This window comes from Mesocricetus auratus, unplaced genomic scaffold (genome assembly GCF_017639785.1).
Source record: "Mesocricetus auratus isolate SY011 unplaced genomic scaffold, BCM_Maur_2.0 Super-Scaffold_100027, whole genome shotgun sequence".
In the NCBI taxonomy this organism is placed as follows: domain Eukaryota; kingdom Metazoa; phylum Chordata; class Mammalia; order Rodentia; family Cricetidae; genus Mesocricetus; species Mesocricetus auratus.
This window is the reverse complement of record NW_024429208.1, coordinates 4,057,845-4,076,834: the sequence shown is the minus strand read 5'-3', so window position 1 is coordinate 4,076,834 and position 18,990 is coordinate 4,057,845. Positions and strand designations below refer to the sequence as shown.

General features: G+C 57.1%; 1 protein-coding gene across 2 annotated transcripts; it reads left to right on the top strand.

The window, feature by feature from the left end:
- Nucleotides 1–2,565: 2,565 nt before the first annotated feature.
- Nucleotides 2,566–18,281, top strand: Spdef (SAM pointed domain containing ETS transcription factor). 2 transcript variants are annotated; one of them, XM_040732397.1, is made up of 7 exons: nt 2,566–2,925; nt 11,645–12,076; nt 14,069–14,266; nt 15,269–15,310; nt 15,414–15,461; nt 15,564–15,710; nt 17,680–18,281. In XM_040732397.1, exons 2-7 carry the CDS (start codon nt 11,671–11,673, stop codon nt 17,856–17,858), a joined length of 1,020 nt encoding a protein of 339 aa, XP_040588331.1. In that variant the 5' UTR covers nt 2,566–2,925; nt 11,645–11,670; the 3' UTR covers nt 17,859–18,281. The 2 variants fall into 2 exon arrangements, with proteins under 2 accessions (XP_040588331.1, XP_005084937.1); XM_005084880.4 differs by lacking the exon at nt 15,269–15,310.
- The last annotated feature ends 709 nt before the right edge of the window (nt 18,282–18,990 follow it).

Genomic DNA, 18,990 nt, shown 5'->3' with positions numbered 1-18,990 from the left:
CAGCACCCAGGAGGCAGAAGCAAGCAGGTCTCTGAGTTCAAGGCCGGCCTGGTCTACAGAGAGTTCCTGGCCAACCAGATGCATAGTGAGATCCCCATCTCAAACAAACAAACAAAAGCCAAGTTGTGCCCTGTTCAGCATCTCGAAGGCTCACAGAGAGGGCATGTCGCTTCCGAAGGCTGAAGAACAGTCCCAAGACAGACACACACGGGGAGGGCAAGGGACCCCCTTGTGGAGGGTAGAACAGGGCAGGTATGGCCCTCAGCGGCCCCCTGAGGTCTGCGCAGAGAGGGCAGGCTCTGGCACAGTTCCTCTGCTGCAGTGGCCGAGGGGGATTAGAGGGGCCTGCGTCGGGAGCAGAGCGGGAGCCTGGTGTGTTCATGCATCCGTGCAAGGGCCCCTTGAATCCGCACCAAAACTTGGGCACTCTAAGTGTCCCTGAGAAGTGGGCCTAGCACAGCAGTCCTGGAGGAAGCCGCCCAGGGGATCTCCCCTCACTGAAGCCCTGAGAGTCGGTCGCTGTGCAGGGGTGGTGATCATTAATTTCTATTTCCTGCTGACCCCAGCAGAACCATGTCTTTTGAGACAGAGTTTTGTGTAGCCCAGGCTGGCCTCCAACTGGTTATGTGCCCAAGATTGACCTTGACCTCCTCCTCCACTTCTTGAGTGCCCATTCATGCTGAGGAAGCCAGTTGAGCCACATCCCTACCCCACACCCCTACCCCACACCCTTACCCCCACATCCATGCCCCCCACATCCCTGCCCCCCACATTCCTACCCCCAAAATGTATTTATTGGATCAAAACCAAAGTAGGTGCCCTGACATCACACTGGTGGATAAAGATAGATAGAGGAAGAGTCCCCAGGAACCCCTGGAGTTGAGGGTGGGACCCAGCTGACCTTCCCTTCCACCTGGCATCATGACCGTACCTAGCTGCAAGGGAGGCTGGAGTGTATTCACTCCAGGTGGCCATGTACCCAGCTAAAAATCACCAGCTAAGGGCAGCAGGAGCTCCAAATGAGAACACGTTGGAGCATGCAGTAAGCCCTGGCCTTTATCCCTTTACACTCAAAATGGAACACCAGAAGCAACCTGGGTCTGTTGGTCGGGAAAAGAGTGGGCGTGGGAGTCCCTAGCTTCCCCCGGCTCCCATCCACTCAGGCACATCTGTGCAGCAGCTGAGTACCAAGGCACCAGAGCACTGTGCTGGGAGCATCATTGTCTGGGGAGTACCTGGAAGGCAGAGGAGCAGGGGACAGGAAGGTGTAGGAGTCACCGGGGAACATAGAGGCCTTTTGCTTACTGGCCCTGGAGGATCGGACCCGTAGGGATCAAGAATGGTTGGTTGCAGCCCTTTCGGAGTTTTGAGTTCCCTCCTCAACACAGGGCCAACGAGGGCGGCAGCTGTGCTCCAGGCTGTGCAGAAAGCCTGGCCTCTGTCGGAAGATGTTGGTGGGTGTCAGAGTGACAGGCTAGCCCTGAAGGAAGCCAGTGGGAGGTCACACTACTACTTATGGAATCTGAGAGCAGCAGTGAACGATACCGGGACTGGAGAGACGGCTCAGTGGTTAAGGCACTGGCTGAACTTGCAGAGTCCCATTCCCAGCACCGACACGGCAGCTCACAACTGCCCGTAACTCTGTTCCAGGAGCCGAATGCCCCCTTCTGACCTCCTCTGGCATTGCACACAGACACACATACACACACACACATACACACACACACACACACACACACTATTTAACTAAAACAAAAAATATGTCATGATAGTCAGGCGTGGTGGCATCTTTCTTTCCTCCCAGCACCCGGGAAACAGAGGCAGGTGATCTCTGTGAGTTCTAGGCCACCCCAGGCTACACAGTGAGACCCTGCCGATCTGCCGACACGAGGAAAGATACCTTCGGAGATGGTTCAGGTGTAGGCCTCACTCAGCTCTGCCCCTGTGGCAGGAAGAGGAAGCTGAGAGTCTGATGTGTGGCTTCTTGAGCAGGTGAAGGAGCCTGGGCAGCGGGACCTGGGCTGGCTGCAAACCCCCTTTCTGTGCAGCCCACCTGCTGCTTCCCTTCGGGTCTTGGAAGGGTAGGCTGCTGCCGCCTGACCCTGCTCTGGGTCCTTTGCATCACTGGGTGACAGGCCTGCAGGAAGTTGCGGGGTGCAGAGAGCGTAGCGCCTGCCAGCAGATGAGCTGACAGGCTCTCCCAGGGCCTGGGGAGGCAGACAGCACCTCCTCCAGGTGGGCATGGGGACCCCCAGGGGAGGGAGAGGTGCTGAACTCTCATTACTCTTGCTGAGCTGTCTCCAAGCCCATGGGTGATCACTCTGAGTCCAGAACCCGGGTCCCACAGGATGCTTCCTTTGTACCTTGTGTTAGTAAAGTGGGCACACTGGGCACGGTCACTTAGAGGAGAAAATGGGTGAGGGCTTGAGTCCTCTATCCCTCGGGAGACAAGGCCCTCAAGGGTTAACCAGGAGCGAGCCTGCCTGCAGTCTGAGGTAGGCAGGGAGCGTATTTGTTCAGGTAAATAAGGAAGGATTACTTATAATGGGAAACCTGGCGGGCCAACTCTCTGTCTTACTTCTGACTTCCTTCCAGGGCATTCCTGCACTCCGGCTGCTGTCCCCAGCCCCCCAGCCTGCTGCTGCCCCGTAAGCACCCCAGATTAGACCTCCTCATGGTGTCAGCAGGTGGGCCTGAGCCTCCGGCAGGCACCCGCTTATAGACCTCAGGCCTGAGACCTCTGACTTCCCCTCACGGGTGGACAGGCCCTGGTGGCTCACCTGAGGGCCACCTCTGCCCCAGTCCTGCTGGCCCCACTGATGTCCGGCTGAGACACAGCCGTGGTCGGAGCTGCCCATTGCCTCCTCTTGGCTCCTGAGGTTAGCTCCACGGAGGACAACCCCTTGGACACCAGGCGACTAACGGGTGAGTGTGGCAGGAGGCAGCGGGCCCTTCTGTGGGTTCCCTGTCAGTTGTGGGGGGGCTGGTGACTGACACGAATTGGAGGCTTTGCCAGCTTGGAGCTCATGTCCCAGATCCTAGGGACCCGTTACCACAGAGTCCTGTTCCTCCCATATGCTGATGTTTGCCTTGCTGGGTCAGACCCAGAGCTTTGGGGACACCCCCTATTTTTGGGGTCCCCATGTCTGCAGGCCTTGCCCAGACTCCATTCTATGCAGTTTTGAGGGGAAACCAGCCATGTGGGTGTATGGCACCCCGGGAATCTGGCCAGCTCTTCCCTGACTCAGGCAGCTGACTAGCCACGGCTGCCTTGGCTGCTCTGCCCGTGGGAAGGACTGGGTGTTTCTGGGCCACAGTGGACGGACGGGGGCCCACTGGACCTAGGGGATCAAGGCGCGACCTAGAGCAAGAGAGACAGGTTCAGAGCCCAGGAAACCAGCTGAGCATGATGGCACAGGCTGGCAGTCTGTGGGGTCACCCAGAAGACAGAGGGGTCTCACGGGAAAGAGCAGTGTGTGTGGGAGCACTCCGTTGTTTTCTTTTGGTTTGGGGAAGTGTTTATCCTGAGACTGGCCTTACTCCCTATGTAGGCCAGGCTGGCCTCCACTTCACAGGTCATCTGCCTCTGCCCAGGGGTGCTGGGGTTAAAGGTGCGTGCCATCATACTGGCTGGGATTTGAGCCTGTCTCTGTGGCTCCAGCACTTGGTCCTGTAGTCCAGGCTGGTCTTGAATTCACACTAAACCTCGCCCCGAAGCCTCATTTCTGCTTGTTTAGTTTTTTTTAATTGCATTTATTTTGAGAGAGAGAGAGAGAGAGAGAGAGAGAGAGAGAGAGAGAGAGAGAGAGAGAGAGAGAGAGAGAGATTAGAGGACAGCCTATTGCCTGGAGTTCTTTTGACGTACACCCGCCTCTGCCTCCTGAGTACCACCATGCCCAGCTTGGCGTCCGTTCTTGCTTTATCATTTGTGTCCTGGGTCCTGAGCACCATGCCATCAGACTGGGTGACAACTGACCTTACCTGCTGCGCCATCTCGCCAGCCCCACGGCACTCGTTTATAAGATTTGCCAGACTCCTATAGCGAGCAGAGAAGGAAGTGAGTACTAGGAATGGTAGGGTGAGGTTGAGGGCCTGAGCACTTGAGGTGCCCCGGACTGGCCGAGGTGTGTGTGTGTGTGTGCAAGTGTGAGTGCAAGTGTGAGTGCATGTGTGAGGCTGGCCAAGGTGTGCCAGTGCTTATGTGTGTGTGTGCGCGTGCATGCTCTGAGGCTGGCTGGGGTATGCCTGTGTGTATGTGTTTGTGTGTGTGTGTGTGTGTGTGTGCAAGTGTGAGTGCATGTGTGAGACTGGCCAAGGTGTGCCAGTGCTTGTGTGTGTGGCCAAGGTGTGTGTGCGTGTGTGCAAGTGTGAGTGCATGTGTGAGGCCAGCCAAGGTGTGCCAGTGCATGCTCTGAGGCTGGCTGGGGTATGCCTGTGTGTATGTGTTTGTGTGTGTGTGTGTGTGTGTGTGTGTCCCCTGAGGCTGGCCAAGTTGTGCCTCCGTGTGTGTGTATGTGTGTGTAAGTGTATGTGCATACATAGACCCACTGTGTGTGTGTATAAGTGTATGTGCATACATAGACCCACTGTGTATATGTGTGTGTGAGTGTATGTGCATACATAGACCCACTGTGTGTGTAAGTGTATGTGCATATATAAACCCACTGTATGTGCATACATAGACCCACTGTGTGTGTATATGTAAGTGTATGTGCATACATAGACCCACTGTGTGTGTAAGCCTATGTGCATATATAGACCCACTGTGTGTGTAAGTGTATGTGCATACATAGACCCACTGTGTGTGTATATGTGTGTGTGAATGTATGTGCATACATAGACCCACTGGGTATTGTGTGTGTGTAAGTGTATGTGCATACATAGACCCACTGTGTATGTAAGTGTATGTACATACATAGACCCACTGGGTGTTGTGTGTGTGTAAGTGTATGTGCATACATAGACCCACTGTGTGTGTATGCGTGTAAGTGTATGTGCATACATAGACCCACTGTGTGGGCCCCAGACCTTCTTGACCCCACTCCCAGCACTTCCCAACATCCCCAGTCTAGCCACAGGCCTCCGTGGCTGACCCCATCCCCCTGGCCAAGATGGAGACTCAGTTCATTTCCTGCCCCCACCTCCCCAAGCAAACAGCTTCAAGACAACCCCAATAAAGCTGCAGTGCCCATAGCAGCTGCTCCCCTGAGTAACAAAGTAAACAGGCTCTGCAGCTTCCCCCAGCCCAGGGTATTGGGCAGAGCAAGCGGCTGCTGCCCACCTTGAGGATGGTTCCGGCAAGCTGAGCATCTGCTGCCCGCTGAGCCACAGGGACTGGGAGGCTAGGATGCTCTCGCCGGGTCTAGGATCCTGGCTGTGCGTGTACCAGCATCTCTTCCATGCTGGGTATGGTGAGTGCCTACAAGTTTTACCTGTCACACATGCTCATAAGGACACTGTGAGTCAGGTGGGTCTCACCCACCACGCAGCCCCGAGGCAGAAGGGCTACACCCCATGGACGTCCAGTGGCTGGTAAGAGCGAGCCCAGCGGGAGACTCCGAGCTGACTGGCCTGCTGTGGCTCGCGCTGAACCCAGAAAAGGTCAGCTCCAGCTAGCTGGAAGACCAAGGCCCTGAGAGCAGAGTGAGGAGGGATGGGTTGAGGGCCACGGGCATCTCTTTCCCTCGGTGTGTTTGTAGCCCCTTGTCTGTTGAGTAAGGTCAGACAGGACAGTCACCTCGGTGAAGGGAGGCATCCTGAAGGACCCACTAGAATGGGGCTTTGAAAGCTGCATAGGAGTCGGCTAGGCATTGGCTGGACTTGCCAGCTTATGTCTTGGACTTGAGGGAGCATACAATGGGCGGGGGGTCCTGGCTCTGCCTCCCACCGGGAAGTGAGGAGGCGCAGTTGAGGCCAGCAGCTATCCAGTCCTGGGTAGTCGGGGAAGGGCAGAGAGCCCAGGCCTGCCTCGCCTCTGCCCTCAGGTCTGCAGCACCCCAGACGTCCCCTCCCTCCTCTCCTCCCATGTCTCCCTTCACCTGTTCCCAGGTGTGCATTCAAGCACACTTCACCACCGCAGCCCACAGGAATGCCCGCCAGTCCTCCAGCCCCTTTACGTCAGGCAACTCGCAGCCATTTAACAAACAGCACGGCCGTCTCACAGGAAAACCCCCAGACCTAGAGTTGGAAAAGAGGAGGCAGAGCCTAGCGCCAGCCTGGGACCCTGCCCTCATCCCAGAGCCCCCGTAGGCAGCACAGCAGGTAGAACTGCTCTTCTCAAAGCAAACCTTGGCACCACTGCCCTGGGCCCTTCCTGACATTTAAGGATCTGGGCTCCAGCTGCCAGCAAGAAGCCTGAACCTGCCGCTCCTCTCCCACCATTCCTCCTGAGCATCGCTAACAACCCAGGCACCTCACTAGCACCCCCCAGGGGCAAGGGACACGCGCCTCCCGGCACAGAAGAAAAAGCCAGTGAGGCCTCTCAGGACTCTTCCGAAGGCTGAGATGGGCTAAGGGGACTGCAGGTGGCTTCCTGTCCGCGTTCAGGCTCTGGGGCTGTGGTAGAGGTCAGGTGAGGTCCCTTCTCTTAGGCAGCAAGGGGCTGCCTCCTGTCCCCTGTGAGTACAGCTTCCCGGCCAGAAGGGGACACAAGTGTGCTGACACTTCCTGTCGTGCCTCCGCACTCTTCTGTCCCAGCCTCCCTGGACAGTTCGTTCTGGGTCTTGGTTGGTTGCTGGAGGAGCGGGTGAAGAGAAAAGCTGCTTTCCCCTGCCCTCTGAGGAGATCCCCTGCCCTCTGAGGAGATTCCCTGCCCTCTGAGGAGGTCCCCTGGGCTCACATGTGCCTGCTAGAGAGAGAATGTAGCCACGTGGAGGGCTCACACACAGAAGAACCAGTAAAGACATGAACTGCATTTTCTGGAAAACTCTGACAGCCAGGCAAAAATGACTTGGCAGGGTTGTTAAGTGGACTCTTCAAGCCCTGTGCTGGGCTTGGGACCTTGCTGGCAGCACAGAGAGGGACAGGCTGACAATAACCGCTGTCAGATAGGAGCCTTTCAGAACCTGTGAACACAACTTCCAGGGACAATTAGGGTACATCCCTCCTCTCCTCCCAGTTCTCTCTCTCTCTCTCTCTCTTTTTTTTTTTTTTTTTTTTTTTTTTGGTTTTTACGAGACAGGGTTTCTCTGTATTGTTTCGGAGGCTATCAGTCCAGCCCGGCCTCGAACTCACAGAGACCCGCCTCTGCCTCCCGAGTGCTGGGATTAAAGGCGTGCGCCACCAACACCCGGCCCTCCCAGTTCTCTTTAAAGTTTTTTTTTTTTCTGTTTTTGGTTTTTCGAGACAGGGTTTCTCTATATTGTTTTGGAGGCTGTCCAGGAACTCGCTCTGTAGACCAGGCTGGTCTCGAACTCACAGAGATCCGCCTGCGTCTGCCTCACGAGTGCTGGGATTAAAGGTGTGCACCACCAACATCCGGCTCTTTTAAATTTTTTAAAGGAGGTCCCACATAGCCCAAATCAACCTTAGTTTACTCTGGGGCAGTGCTGGTCTGTTTGGCGGAGCTGGGCCAAGGCCAGCGCTCCCAGCACCTCAGGCAGGAGGCCTGAACCCAGCTCCCCTGAAGGGCCATGGTGAAGGGCAAGGCTGCTGGGTCCCCGGAGGGAGGACTTGAAAGGCAGGGGTGGGCAGGGGAGTGACAGGCCAGGGGCAGACTGGAGCCTGCAGCAGGGAGGTCAGGGAAATGGCCGGCCTGAGGCTCCCTAGGGCCTGGACTGGCCGGCTCTCTCCAAGATGCTGACACCTGGTGGGCATTGGGGTGCAGGTGTGAGGGACCTACCCACCCTGTGGGGCTCTTCACCAGGGCCTAGTCTTGCCCCAGGCCCTGCCTCTAGCCTATCTAAGGGGTTCGAAGGCTGGGAAGGCTTGGGGAGTAGCCAGCAGCAGGGGTCAGACCTCTACTAGTGAGGCCGCCAGGGGCTGAGAAGGGGGTTACAGTGACTAACTCTTGTCACCTCCCTCACCTGATGTCCCTCAGAGGTGCTTTCCCAGGGCCTGAAGCTGGGTCCTGGGATCTGGGCCACTAAGATTGGGTCCTAGGACACAGGGTGGCTGGGTCTGGAAGAAGGAGCTCCCAACACACGGGCACAGGCATTTCATGAGGGCTTCCCGGGCACCTTTGCTCCCTGAGGATGGAGTCCTGGATATAAACAGAGGACACACGGGGCAAAGGGAACAGGGCACCAAGAAACAGCTGCACTCGGTGTCCCACTGAAACCTCCCCTCGCTTACCTTCCTGGGGGACAGGACTGAGGGACGGACTTCCAAGCTCTGAAGCCCTATCCACTAACCCTCTGACAGTGCCCCGCCGCCTGCCTAGCCTGCAGCAGCTGTCACCAAGCTTTCTTTTGTCTATAGAGACAGCCAGGGCTTCTGTGGCGAGATCAAGCCAGACCCACTGAGCCTTAATCCGGACACGCAGCTTTACCCCCAAGATCAACTGGAGGTTTGGAGACTGGAGGCGTCACTCAGGAGACTGTAGCCCTGGGCAGTTGAGAGAGAGTAGCCTGTGCCCAACATGCCAAGCTCTCAGGCTTGTTTTGGGGGCTCAGGTCTACAGCAGGTCTCTGATTAGGGCCGGATTCTTCAGCCTTCGGGGTCCTCCCTGCCACTCCCTGAGCTTCAGCCCCCCACAAGTCCCCATATCCCCACAGGCAGATGGCTTCTTGAGGATCTAGACACAGGCTCAGTTGCCAGTCACTCATCAGAAGGGAGACGTCAGAGGGGCTCCATGCGGTGGGGGCTTAGGGAGACTGGGGTGAGAGAGAAATGGTATCTTGGGAAAGAGGACAGCAGCATGGGGAGAAAATACCGTGGCTATGCCCACTGCGAGGAGTGCCAGCTTTGCCAGAGCCCGGACGTGAGCAGAACATGCTAACTGGCGGTTCTAGCCGCCACACATTCTGAGTTTGAGTTTCGTGTACGCAGCGCTAGAGATGGAACCCGGGGCTTCGCCGTGCCCGAGCAAACGCGCAGGCCACCAACTGAGCCACATCCCCGCCTGCGGGGCCAGGCCGGCGGTTAGGAGCCACGCTCGCCAGGCTCTGAAGCAGAGAAGTTTGATAAAAGGACGTTAGAAGGAAATGAACTTGACAGTGGGGTGGGACAAGCAGCCAGGAGCAGAAGATGAACCTCGGAGGCTGGAAGGACCCAATCAGGGGGTGGGCAGGACACCCCTGAAGAGGGCGGTGACCAAAGCAGCTCTGGTTCTAGGATCAGAGGCCCCTCACAGGCAGGTTCCTCTCTCCTGAGCCTGGGCATCTTCAGCTATGAAGGGAGACCCCAGTCCATGTCTCCAGGCTGTGGGTGGCTGTCCTATTAGGGTGACTATTGCTGTGAGGAAACACTGTGACCAAAGCGACCTGGGAAGGAAAGGGTTAATTTGACTTACCCTGTTCATCATCAAAGGAAGTCAGGACAGGAAACAGCACAGGGCAGAACCTGGAGGCAGGAGCTGATGCAAAGGGAATGGAGGGGGCGCTGCTCACTGGCTTGCTCTCCTTGGCTTGCTCAGCCTGCTTCTTTATAGAACCCAGAACCATGGGCCTAGGGGGTGACACCGCCCACAGTGGTGGCCGTCCCGTCCCGTGATTCACTAACTAAGAAAACGCCCTGGGTTTCTAGAGGCATTTTTTCTCTACTGAGGCTCCCTCCTCTCAGAAGACTTTAGCTTGTGCCAAGTTGACATAAAACCACCCAGGACAGTGTGTGTGGGCACCCCGGCATGACAGCGCCTGCATTCTCTGGGACACCCTCTCCTCCTGCCTCAGCCCAGCCACGGCCCTGAGGGGCCAGAGGTACAGGCAGCCATTCAGCCAAGCCACCCGGCCCCAGGCACCAGGGACCCCTTCCTGTGCTGCACACATAGATCATCGTCTGCCCGGGGCATGGGTGTGGGGAGACAGAGAGAGAAGGGAGGCTGGGGTCTCTGCTGGGGAAGGGTCCAGAAGGCTCCCTTTGTGCTTGACTGTCCCACCAGCAAAAGAGACCCCTTTTGGGCCGCCTCTCCCTGGGGAGGGTGTGGGTGCCAGGGCTGTGAAGCCTACTCAACAGGTGAGGTAAAGAATGTTGCAGATAGCCGGGCGTTGGTGGCGCACGCCTTTAGTCCCAGCACTGGGGAGGCAGAGGCAGGTGGATCTCTGTGAGTTCGAGACCAGCCTGGTCTATAAGAGCGAGTTCCAGGACAGACTCCAAAATAATACAGAGAAACCCTGTCTCAAAAAAAAAAAAAAAAAAAAAAAAAAAAAAAGAATGTTGCAGACTTTAGATAGCACCCAGACCAGCGCTGACCCAACTGGCCCCTCTTACGACAGTGCCTGGACCCCAGCACCTTTCTCCCCCCCCCTCAACCTGTGGCTGAGGCCTGGCAAACATAAGGCCAGGGAGAATCGAGTTCAGCCTCTTGGAAAGACAGGCAGCTGGGCACAGGGCCCGGGGAGCTGGCAGGGACTCTTCGAACGTGGCAGGCGCAGGACTGCTAGGGATGTGCACGGAGCATGGGAGAGGAGGGATGGAGACAGGAGCAGGCTCTCCTGGGGTGGGGCCATTACCTGGGGTATTGGGTGTGGGCACAGGCCGGGGTGGGGACACAGGGGCAGAGCAGGCTGTGGACACTGCCTCGGTAAACACTAAGGGCCCACGGTACACACGCATGTTTGCACAGAAGGGACTCGAGATGAATCCAGGCCCTGCTCTCTATCCCCCCCCCAAACCCCAGCCCCTCCCCCAGCACCACTGCCCACCCCACCCACCCAAACCCTTTCTTCCTTGTCACTTAAAGCATTCTTGGAGAGGAAATGCTGAAACCAGAGGCAACACCTCCTCCTCCTCCTCTGTTGGCTTTTTGTCCCTGCCAGAGTCTGCAGGGCTGTGCTGGAGAGGGGCAGGGGCTGGGCACTGAGCAAGGAGGGGTGGAGAGAGAGAGAGAGAGAGAGAGAGAGAGAGAGAGAGACAGAGACAGAGACAGAGACAGAGACAGAGACAGAGACAGAGACAGAGACAGAGACAGAGACAGAGACAGAGACAGAGACAGAGAGAGCTGAAATTCATCTCAGTTCTGTTCTGCTAGTCCGAGAGAACAGGAAGGCATTTCTTGAGTTCTAGGACATTTTCAGTCAGGTTAGCCATGGCTCTTGAAGAAACCCAAAGATTCTTCCAGTCTGAACCTTTTCCTTTGCCCCTGCAGTGGCGAAAGTCAGCACACAGTGGGTCCTGGAGCGGGACCAGAGACACATCAAGGTGCCCTGGTCCTCCCCACAGCCCTGTGTGCTGTGCACTTGGGATTCCAGCACTTAGGAATTACAGGAGGCAGGAGGACCAGACGGTCCAGGTCAGCCTGTGCTACTTAAGACCTTAAAAAACTGCCCCCCCCCCCGCCATCTGCCCATGCCCCGTCTTGCCCACACATCCGTTTATTGTCTCCCAGCCAGCCCTGCACTCACTGCCCAGCGACCCAGAAACCCCCCGGCCTCTCCCAGGTCCAGCCCACTGCCTGCTGAGCCCTGAGTCTTGAAGCCAACTTAGTGGCCCCCACGGAGCCAGGGCAGCCGTGAGACCCAGGTTCCCTCCTCTTTTATTTCTGCAGACGCAGCCGCAAGCCTCAGCAGCAGCATGGGCAGTGCCAGTCCAGGCCTGAGCAACGTGTCCCCCGGATGCCTGCTGCTGTCCCCAGATGTGGCGCTGCGGCCAGGTGTGGCGAAGGCAGAGGAGGGAGCAGCGGGCCCTGAGAAGCGGGAATGGAGCCCCAGCCCGCCCGCCACCCCGGAGCAGGGCCTGTCTGCCTTCTACCTCTCCTACTTTAACATGTACCCCGAGGATGGCAGCTGGGTAGCCAAGGTCCCCGCGGCCAGCGCCAGGGAGGAGCTGCTGGAGGAACCTGAACAGTGCCCGGTCATCGACAGCCAGGCCTCTGGGGGCAGCCTGGATGAACACTCGCTAGAGCAGGTGCAGTCCATGGTGGTGGGCGAGGTCCTCAAGGACATCGAGACAGCGTGCAAACTGCTCAACATCACAGCGGGTGAGACCCTCCCTGCCGCCTCCACCGGGGACACAGGCGGGGCGGGGATCTGCCAGATGGACTCTGATCGCCTTGAGCAGCAGAGGACACACAACAGCTAGAACCAGGGCCATGCCCAACCACATCTGCCCTCGCTTAGTGGACAGAACCAGGGCCACGCCCAACCACATCTACCCTGCTCAGTGGACAGAACTGGGGCCACGCCCAACCACGCCAGCCCTCTCTTAGTGGACAGAACCAGGGCCACGCCCAACCACACCTACTCTCTCTTAGTGGACAGAACCAGGGCCACGCCCAACCACATCTACCCTGCTTAGTGGACAGAGAGAGCTCATGCGCTGTCCTGTCACTCAGCTTCCTGCCTTTTCTGAGCTCAGGTCTCCTCTCCTGTCACCCTGTTCCAGCCGCTTGATCTCCCTGTTTTTCCCACAGCACTCACCCAGGACCTTCCCACTGGCTTCTCCTTCGACCGAGCAGGTTTTCCCACGGACAACCGCCCTCCTTAGCCCTCCCCTGGCCTTCTTCAGGTCTTCTCTGACTGCATCCTCACGAGACCACGGATCCCCTGTCGAGGCTGTCTCCTACACACCCCACCCTTGCTCCCCCCATTTTCTTGCTGTCATGATAGGTCTGCCATTTGAAGGTCTGAGGGTGTGTGTTTGTTCTTATCTTGCTCTCTGTCTGCGTCCTCTAAAGGGTGTGCGTATCCCAGTTCCTAGACAGCACTGGATACGAGAGGTACTCAATAAAAAACAGCCACCGACTGACTTCACCCTTCAGGGACGGGGTGACTAAGCAGCCAACAGGACAGAGAGGTCCCTCTGTGTATGGAGCTGGCGTGACGAGGCGTAATTAAACAGCTGAATGTCAATTGATGTGGAGGGAATACCAAGGAACAGAGTGTGTGCGTGTGTGTGCACGCACATGCGTGTGTGTGTGTGTGTGCGTGCGTGTGTGTGTGCGTGTGTGTGTGTGTGTGCGCGCGCGCGTGCGCGCGTGTGCGCCGGTGTGTGTGCCTGGTCCGGGGTGTGTCATGGAGCTAGTGTTGCAGATGGTACCGCTGGGGGAAGGGAAGTCCTGGCCGCCACCCTGTAGCTTTCCCATGGGAAAGAGGGGCTTCTCTTTCCCTCACACTCAGCTCCTGCACCGCCCCCCTCCCATCTGCTAGATGCTCCCAGGTGGTTCCCCATCCAAGGCAGCTCCAGCACAATCTCCTCCTGTCTCCGATTTCCCACACTCCAGAGAGCCCTGCCCGGGAGGGAGGCTGACTCTCCCACAGGACCTCGTCCCCTGTACCGGCTTGGGAGGGCTGTGCTCTCAGAACAATGGGGACAGAAACAAATTGCATTGACCTCAAGGAGGAAAATGGCTTTATGAGGTGGGAGCTGTCTTTCTTGCAGGTCACCCAGCTGGCTGGAACCAGTGTTCTGTCTGGAGAGCTCACTGCCACTGTGACCCAGTCTGGTTCCAGCCGTGTGCCCCTGAGAGCAGTTTCCCAGGGGACACATAGCCACTGAATCCATTCTCTACCTTTAGATGATCCATAGCTATTTGGGGCAGCTCTAGGAGCCCAGCTGTTGTTCGCAAAGCATTGGACAAGGGACGCACCCCCCCCATGTGCCTCAGTTTCTCCATCTCTAAAATCCCAGGACGGAGGGGTTCCTGGGTGGGCTTTCTCCTTGAAAAGATTGTGGATGGCAAGAGGTATCTGGCTGATTGTGGTTGAATGTCACTGTCCCCTTCAGAGCTAGGGTCTCCAGAAAGGCCCTGTGGGAGGCTGGACAGACACCTGGACCTGACAGGGTTGCAGAGACAGCAAGCTTGTGTTAGGGCTGCGGCTTTTCTTTCTCACTTCCTTTTTGGGGTGTGTGTGGAATCCTGCCGCCACAGGGCTCCCCCAGGCTTAGGAGTGCATGGTCCTGGGCACAAAGCCCCATGGGTGTTGGGTGTTGTCCACCAGCGGCCCCAGCTAAGATGCTGTCTCTCGCCCAGACCCTGGGGACTGGAGCCCCGGCAACGTGCAGAAGTGGCTGCTGTGGACGGAGCACCAGTACCGGCTGCCTCCGGCGGGCAAGGCCTTCCAGGAGCTGGGCGGCAAGGAGCTGTGTGCCATGACGGAGGAGCAGTTCCGCCAGCGCGCACCCCTGGGCGGAGACGTGCTGCACGCTCACCTGGACATCTGGAAATCAGGTGAGAGCCAAGACCGCACAGGCCACCGCTCTGACACTGTGCTGGGATTACAGGCACGCATTCCACGCCGGGGTCTTACGTTCTCCGTTTTAAAAGGGAAAAAAACTTAAAAAAAAAGATTTATTTATTTATTATGAATATAACATCCTGCCTCCATGTCTGTCTGCAAGCCAGAAGAGGGCACCAAATCTCAATACAGATGGTTGTGAGCCACCATGTGGGTGCTGGGAATTGAACTCAGGACCTCTGGAAGAGCAGTCAATGCTCTTAACCTATGAGCCATCTCTCCAGACCGGGAAAAAGAACTTTTTAAGGTTAGCTTTATGTTTTATTGAAGAAGTAATGGAGGCTGTCAGGGCCGCTTGGTGGATTAAGACGATTGCCCCCAAGCCTGACAACTCGAGTTCAATCCCTGGGACCTGCATGATAGGAGAGGATGAAGTCTCCCAAACTGTCCCCTGGCATCTGCACGAGTGGTGGCACGTCTGTGTTTACTCACTCACGCAGCACTGACGTCTGTTTACACATGCACGCAGCACCGACGTTGTCTGTGTTTGCACACTCACACAGCACTGACATCTGTATTTACACACTCACGCAGCACCGACGTTGTCTGTGTTTACACACTCACGCAGCACTGCTGCCTGCTCACTTTGGAGGGTTCCACACTTGCTCAGTGGGTCAAGGCCCGTTCCCTTAGAGGTCTGGGGTGAATGGGGGCAGAACCCACTCGGGTGACTCTGTGAGCGGTCGCTGTCTGCCCCAACCCAGGCACCTGACCCGTGGATGTGACCTGAGCAGACGGGCTTTGTCCCTGGCTGATGGCCTAGCAGTGGGCAGAGCCGCGGGGAGGGGGGGGTGGATAACCGGAGGGGAAGGGCAGGTGGCCGCGGGGGGGGGGGGGATAACCGGAGGGGAAGGCCCGGTGCGGAACGCCAAGGCCAGGCCTCAGCACCTGCCACCTAGCCACAGCTCCAAGTGAGGTCCCTGTCCCGTTCACAGCGAGGAAAAGGAAACCCCTAAACACGGTGACAGCAGCTCTCAGTGAGTGGCAGCTCTCACATCCCCACCCCCTTGCCAGCGGGAGGCAGGGAGCTGTAGGACCCCAGCCACAGGCGTCATCCAACCTCCCCTCCTTGTCCCGCAGCGGCCTGGATGAAGGAGAGGACCTCGCCCGGGGCGCTTCACTACTGCGGTGAGCCGGGCGGGCGCACGCAGGCCTGGTGGGGCCGGGGGAGGCTGCCCGGGGAAGCGGGTGGTCGCAGCTGCCGCTCACGCCGCGCCCCCTGGCTTCCAGCCTCCACCAGCGAGGAGGGCTGGACGGACGGCGAGGTGGATTCGTCGTGCTCGGGGCAGCCCATCCACCTGTGGCAGTTCCTCAAGGAGCTGCTGCTCAAGCCCCACAGCTACGGCCGCTTCATCCGCTGGCTCAACAAGGAGAAAGGTACAGGGCGGTCATCAGGGCTGTCGGAAGGGCAGGCTGCGCTGGGAGGGGCCAGAGCTGGAGGGTGGGGCTCACGTAGGGCGGGGCTCCGGGGCTGTGGGGGTGGGGCTGGGGCCCGGGGCCGGGTGGGGAGGGGAGGAAAGGCGGGGTTTCTGTGGGGTGGAACTCCCCCCTGGGAGCGTGGGCAGGGCTGGGGCGGGGCGCAGGCTCTGGCAGGGCAGAGCTCTGATCGGGGCGTGGCTCCATCCGGGAGGGGCGCTGGGGGTGTGGCCTAGACTGACTCCACCTTCACCTATGCCAAATGTGCCACTCAGAGGTCCACACCCCTGCAACGTCAAGCATTTTAAGGTTTAGGGTGCTCTTCGTATCCTCATTGGCCTCCGCCAGGCTTCGCCTGGTACTGATTGCCTCAGCACCTCAGTGGCCGGAGCACAGTGCGAACCTGAGAGTATTGGCTGAGCATGGGAAAGCATGGCTTCGGTAGGGCGTGCGGGGGTGGGGGGGGGGGCGCACAGGCCTTTAAGGCCAGCACTGGGGAGCCAGTGCCTGGCGGCGAATTTTACACCACCCCCAGTCTACATAGAGAGATCTCGTCTCAAAAAATCAAAACAGGACTGGAGGGTCACCTCAGTTGTTAAGAGTATTTGGGGGCACAGTTGGAGAGATGGCTCAGTCAGTTAAGAGCGCTGGCTGCTCTTCCAGAGGTCCTGGGTTCAATTCCCAGCAACCACATGGTGCCTCACAACCATCTGTAATGAGATCTGGCGCCCTCTTCTGGTGTGCAGGCACACATGCCGGCAGCACTGTATGGTCTTCCAGAGGACAAGGTTCAATTCCCAGTACCATGTGGCTGCTCTCACTCTCTCCATGTCCAGCACCAAGGATCTGATGCCCCCACTCTGACCTCTGCGGACACCAGGCACACAGGCGCACATAAACACTCATCCACATGAAATAATAAAATAAACCTTTATAAAATCTTAAAAACCGGCCGGGCGTTGGTGGCCCACGCCTTTAATCCCAGCACTCGGGAGGCAGAGGCAGGCAGATCTCTGTAAGTTCGAGACCAGCCTGGACTACCAAGCGAGTTCCAGGACAGCCTCCAAAGCCACAGAGAAACCCTGTCTCGAAAAAAACCAAAAAAAAAAAATCTTAAAAACCAGAAGACATCATGTTTTGGGGGCCGGTGAGACAGTTCAGTGAAGGCAGGCACTTGCCACCAAGTCTGAAGACCTGAGTTCAATCCCCGCAGGATGGAAAGGGAGACGATTCTCTCTGAAGCACATCAGGGCACATGACACACGCTCGCATGGTCATGAGCAATAAATAAATGAATGTAAAACACTAATAACAAGAAACATCATAGCCTCAGACTAGAGAGACTCACGGTATCTACCAGAAACACAGTGTGTGAGCCCCATATGTATTAAATGTTCTCGGTCCAGAATTGAAATGTTAAAAAAAAAAGTGTATTTCACTTTAATGATCTAGGTTGCCTGACTTTTAATACAAAGTTCCTAAGTGCTCCCCAAATGCCAACTCTACAGACCACCACCATGGATCTCTGGCCAGGAAAGTCTGTCAAACAAGTCCCAAATCCTAAAACTCTAAACTCTGATGTGATTCTGACCCCAAATTTCAGATTAGGGATACTCAGCCTGCATTTGATCTAATACTATGTATCATAAATTGGAATTTCAACCAGTCGTAAAAGTAAAAATTATTGAAGTATGTTTGCACATGCCTTTAATCCCAGTACCCCAGAGCCGCCAAGGCTACGTAGAGAAAGAAGGGAAGGAAGAAAGAAAGATGTTTGCTATGTCTTGGGGCCTGTCCCTGGGCCCAGGGCTGAAGCGGGACCCAGCATCTATCCCTTACGAGTTCCCCCAAAGTGACCCATTGGTCTTGTCTACTCCTCCTCATGACCTCCACATGCCCCCCTTCTCTCTTCCCGCCCTCTTTCCCCCAGGCATCTTCAAAATTGAGGACTCTGCACAGGTGGCCCGGCTTTGGGGCGTGCGCAAGAACCGGCCGGCCATGAACTATGATAAGCTAAGTCGCTCCATCCGCCAGTATTACAAGAAGGGGATCATTCGCAAACCCGACATCTCTCAGCGCCTGGTCTACCAGTTTGTACATCCCGTCTGAGAGCCACAGAGGCCGCAGGCCGACCACCCGCCCCAGACAGCCACTGCTGTCCTGCTGGCCTGGGCCTCTGCCCAATCTGAATGCCCAGAGTCCAAGGTCACAGAGAAAAGGTCACTTGTGTGGGGATGAACATGAGCTCTCTGGGTCCCTCTGCAGGTCATACTGCTCAAGTACACAGACCCCTGGAGGGTCTTGGGAACTAAGACGGCTTACAATTGGAAATGTCCCCAAGCCAGGCTTGGACTGTGGGATTCTCAAGAGAACCACCTACGTCACCAAGGCAACTCACAGGACAATGACGTTCCCACTTTCTGCTCCTGCCACCCATCCTGTACCATGACTGGCACGGTGCTAAGAAGTGTCTGCACCCTGTGTTGGGGAGTCAGGGGTGCCCTAAGGATGGATAATAAAGATACAAGATAACTGACGGGTCCCCAGTGTCTGGCTGTGGATGGCACAGCCAGTGGGCCAGCAGGGGGTCAAAGGTGACTGTGGTCACAGGTGTCTTGGGGTGGTGACCACAGGGAAAGTGCCCAGGGAGGTGTCATGGAGCCTAAGACAGAAACAGTAGCTGTTTGGTAGATGCCATAGAAGAGGGAATTCTCCAGGCCAAAGTCGCTAGTCTAGCCAGCTACTGCGTCCTCCTCAACCCTGGCTGAAGTGAGAGGTGACGGGCCCAAAGTAAGGACGGCAGCCTCTGCACCTGCTGTCGAAGGGCAGGACTCGCTGCCAGGTGTGCCCAGGTGTGCCAGGGGTCAGGCTCCCCTGCAAGAGGCCTAGAGCTGCTGTTATGCGCTCGGTCACCTAAGAAGGCTGAGCCACCTGGAGGACTATGGGAGGCAGTGGCTTTGTACGCATGGTGGGTTTGCAGTCTCTGTGCCCCCAGAGGCCTCCCATGATCCATCTGTGGAGTTGTGAGTCCCTTACCTGGGTGTGAGAGCCGCCTGAGTGTAGGGGGGGCTGGGTGTGCATCTGCCCGCGTGTGGAGACCCCAGACCATCTGAGACACCCAAGGTGTCACACTTCCCTGGTTTCTTTGCCCAAATCAAGCATCCCCAGGACCTGCCCGGCGCTAGCCACTCCCACTGCCTTTTTGTCATTTATCTTTGAAAGAAAACGATGAAGTCAGGGC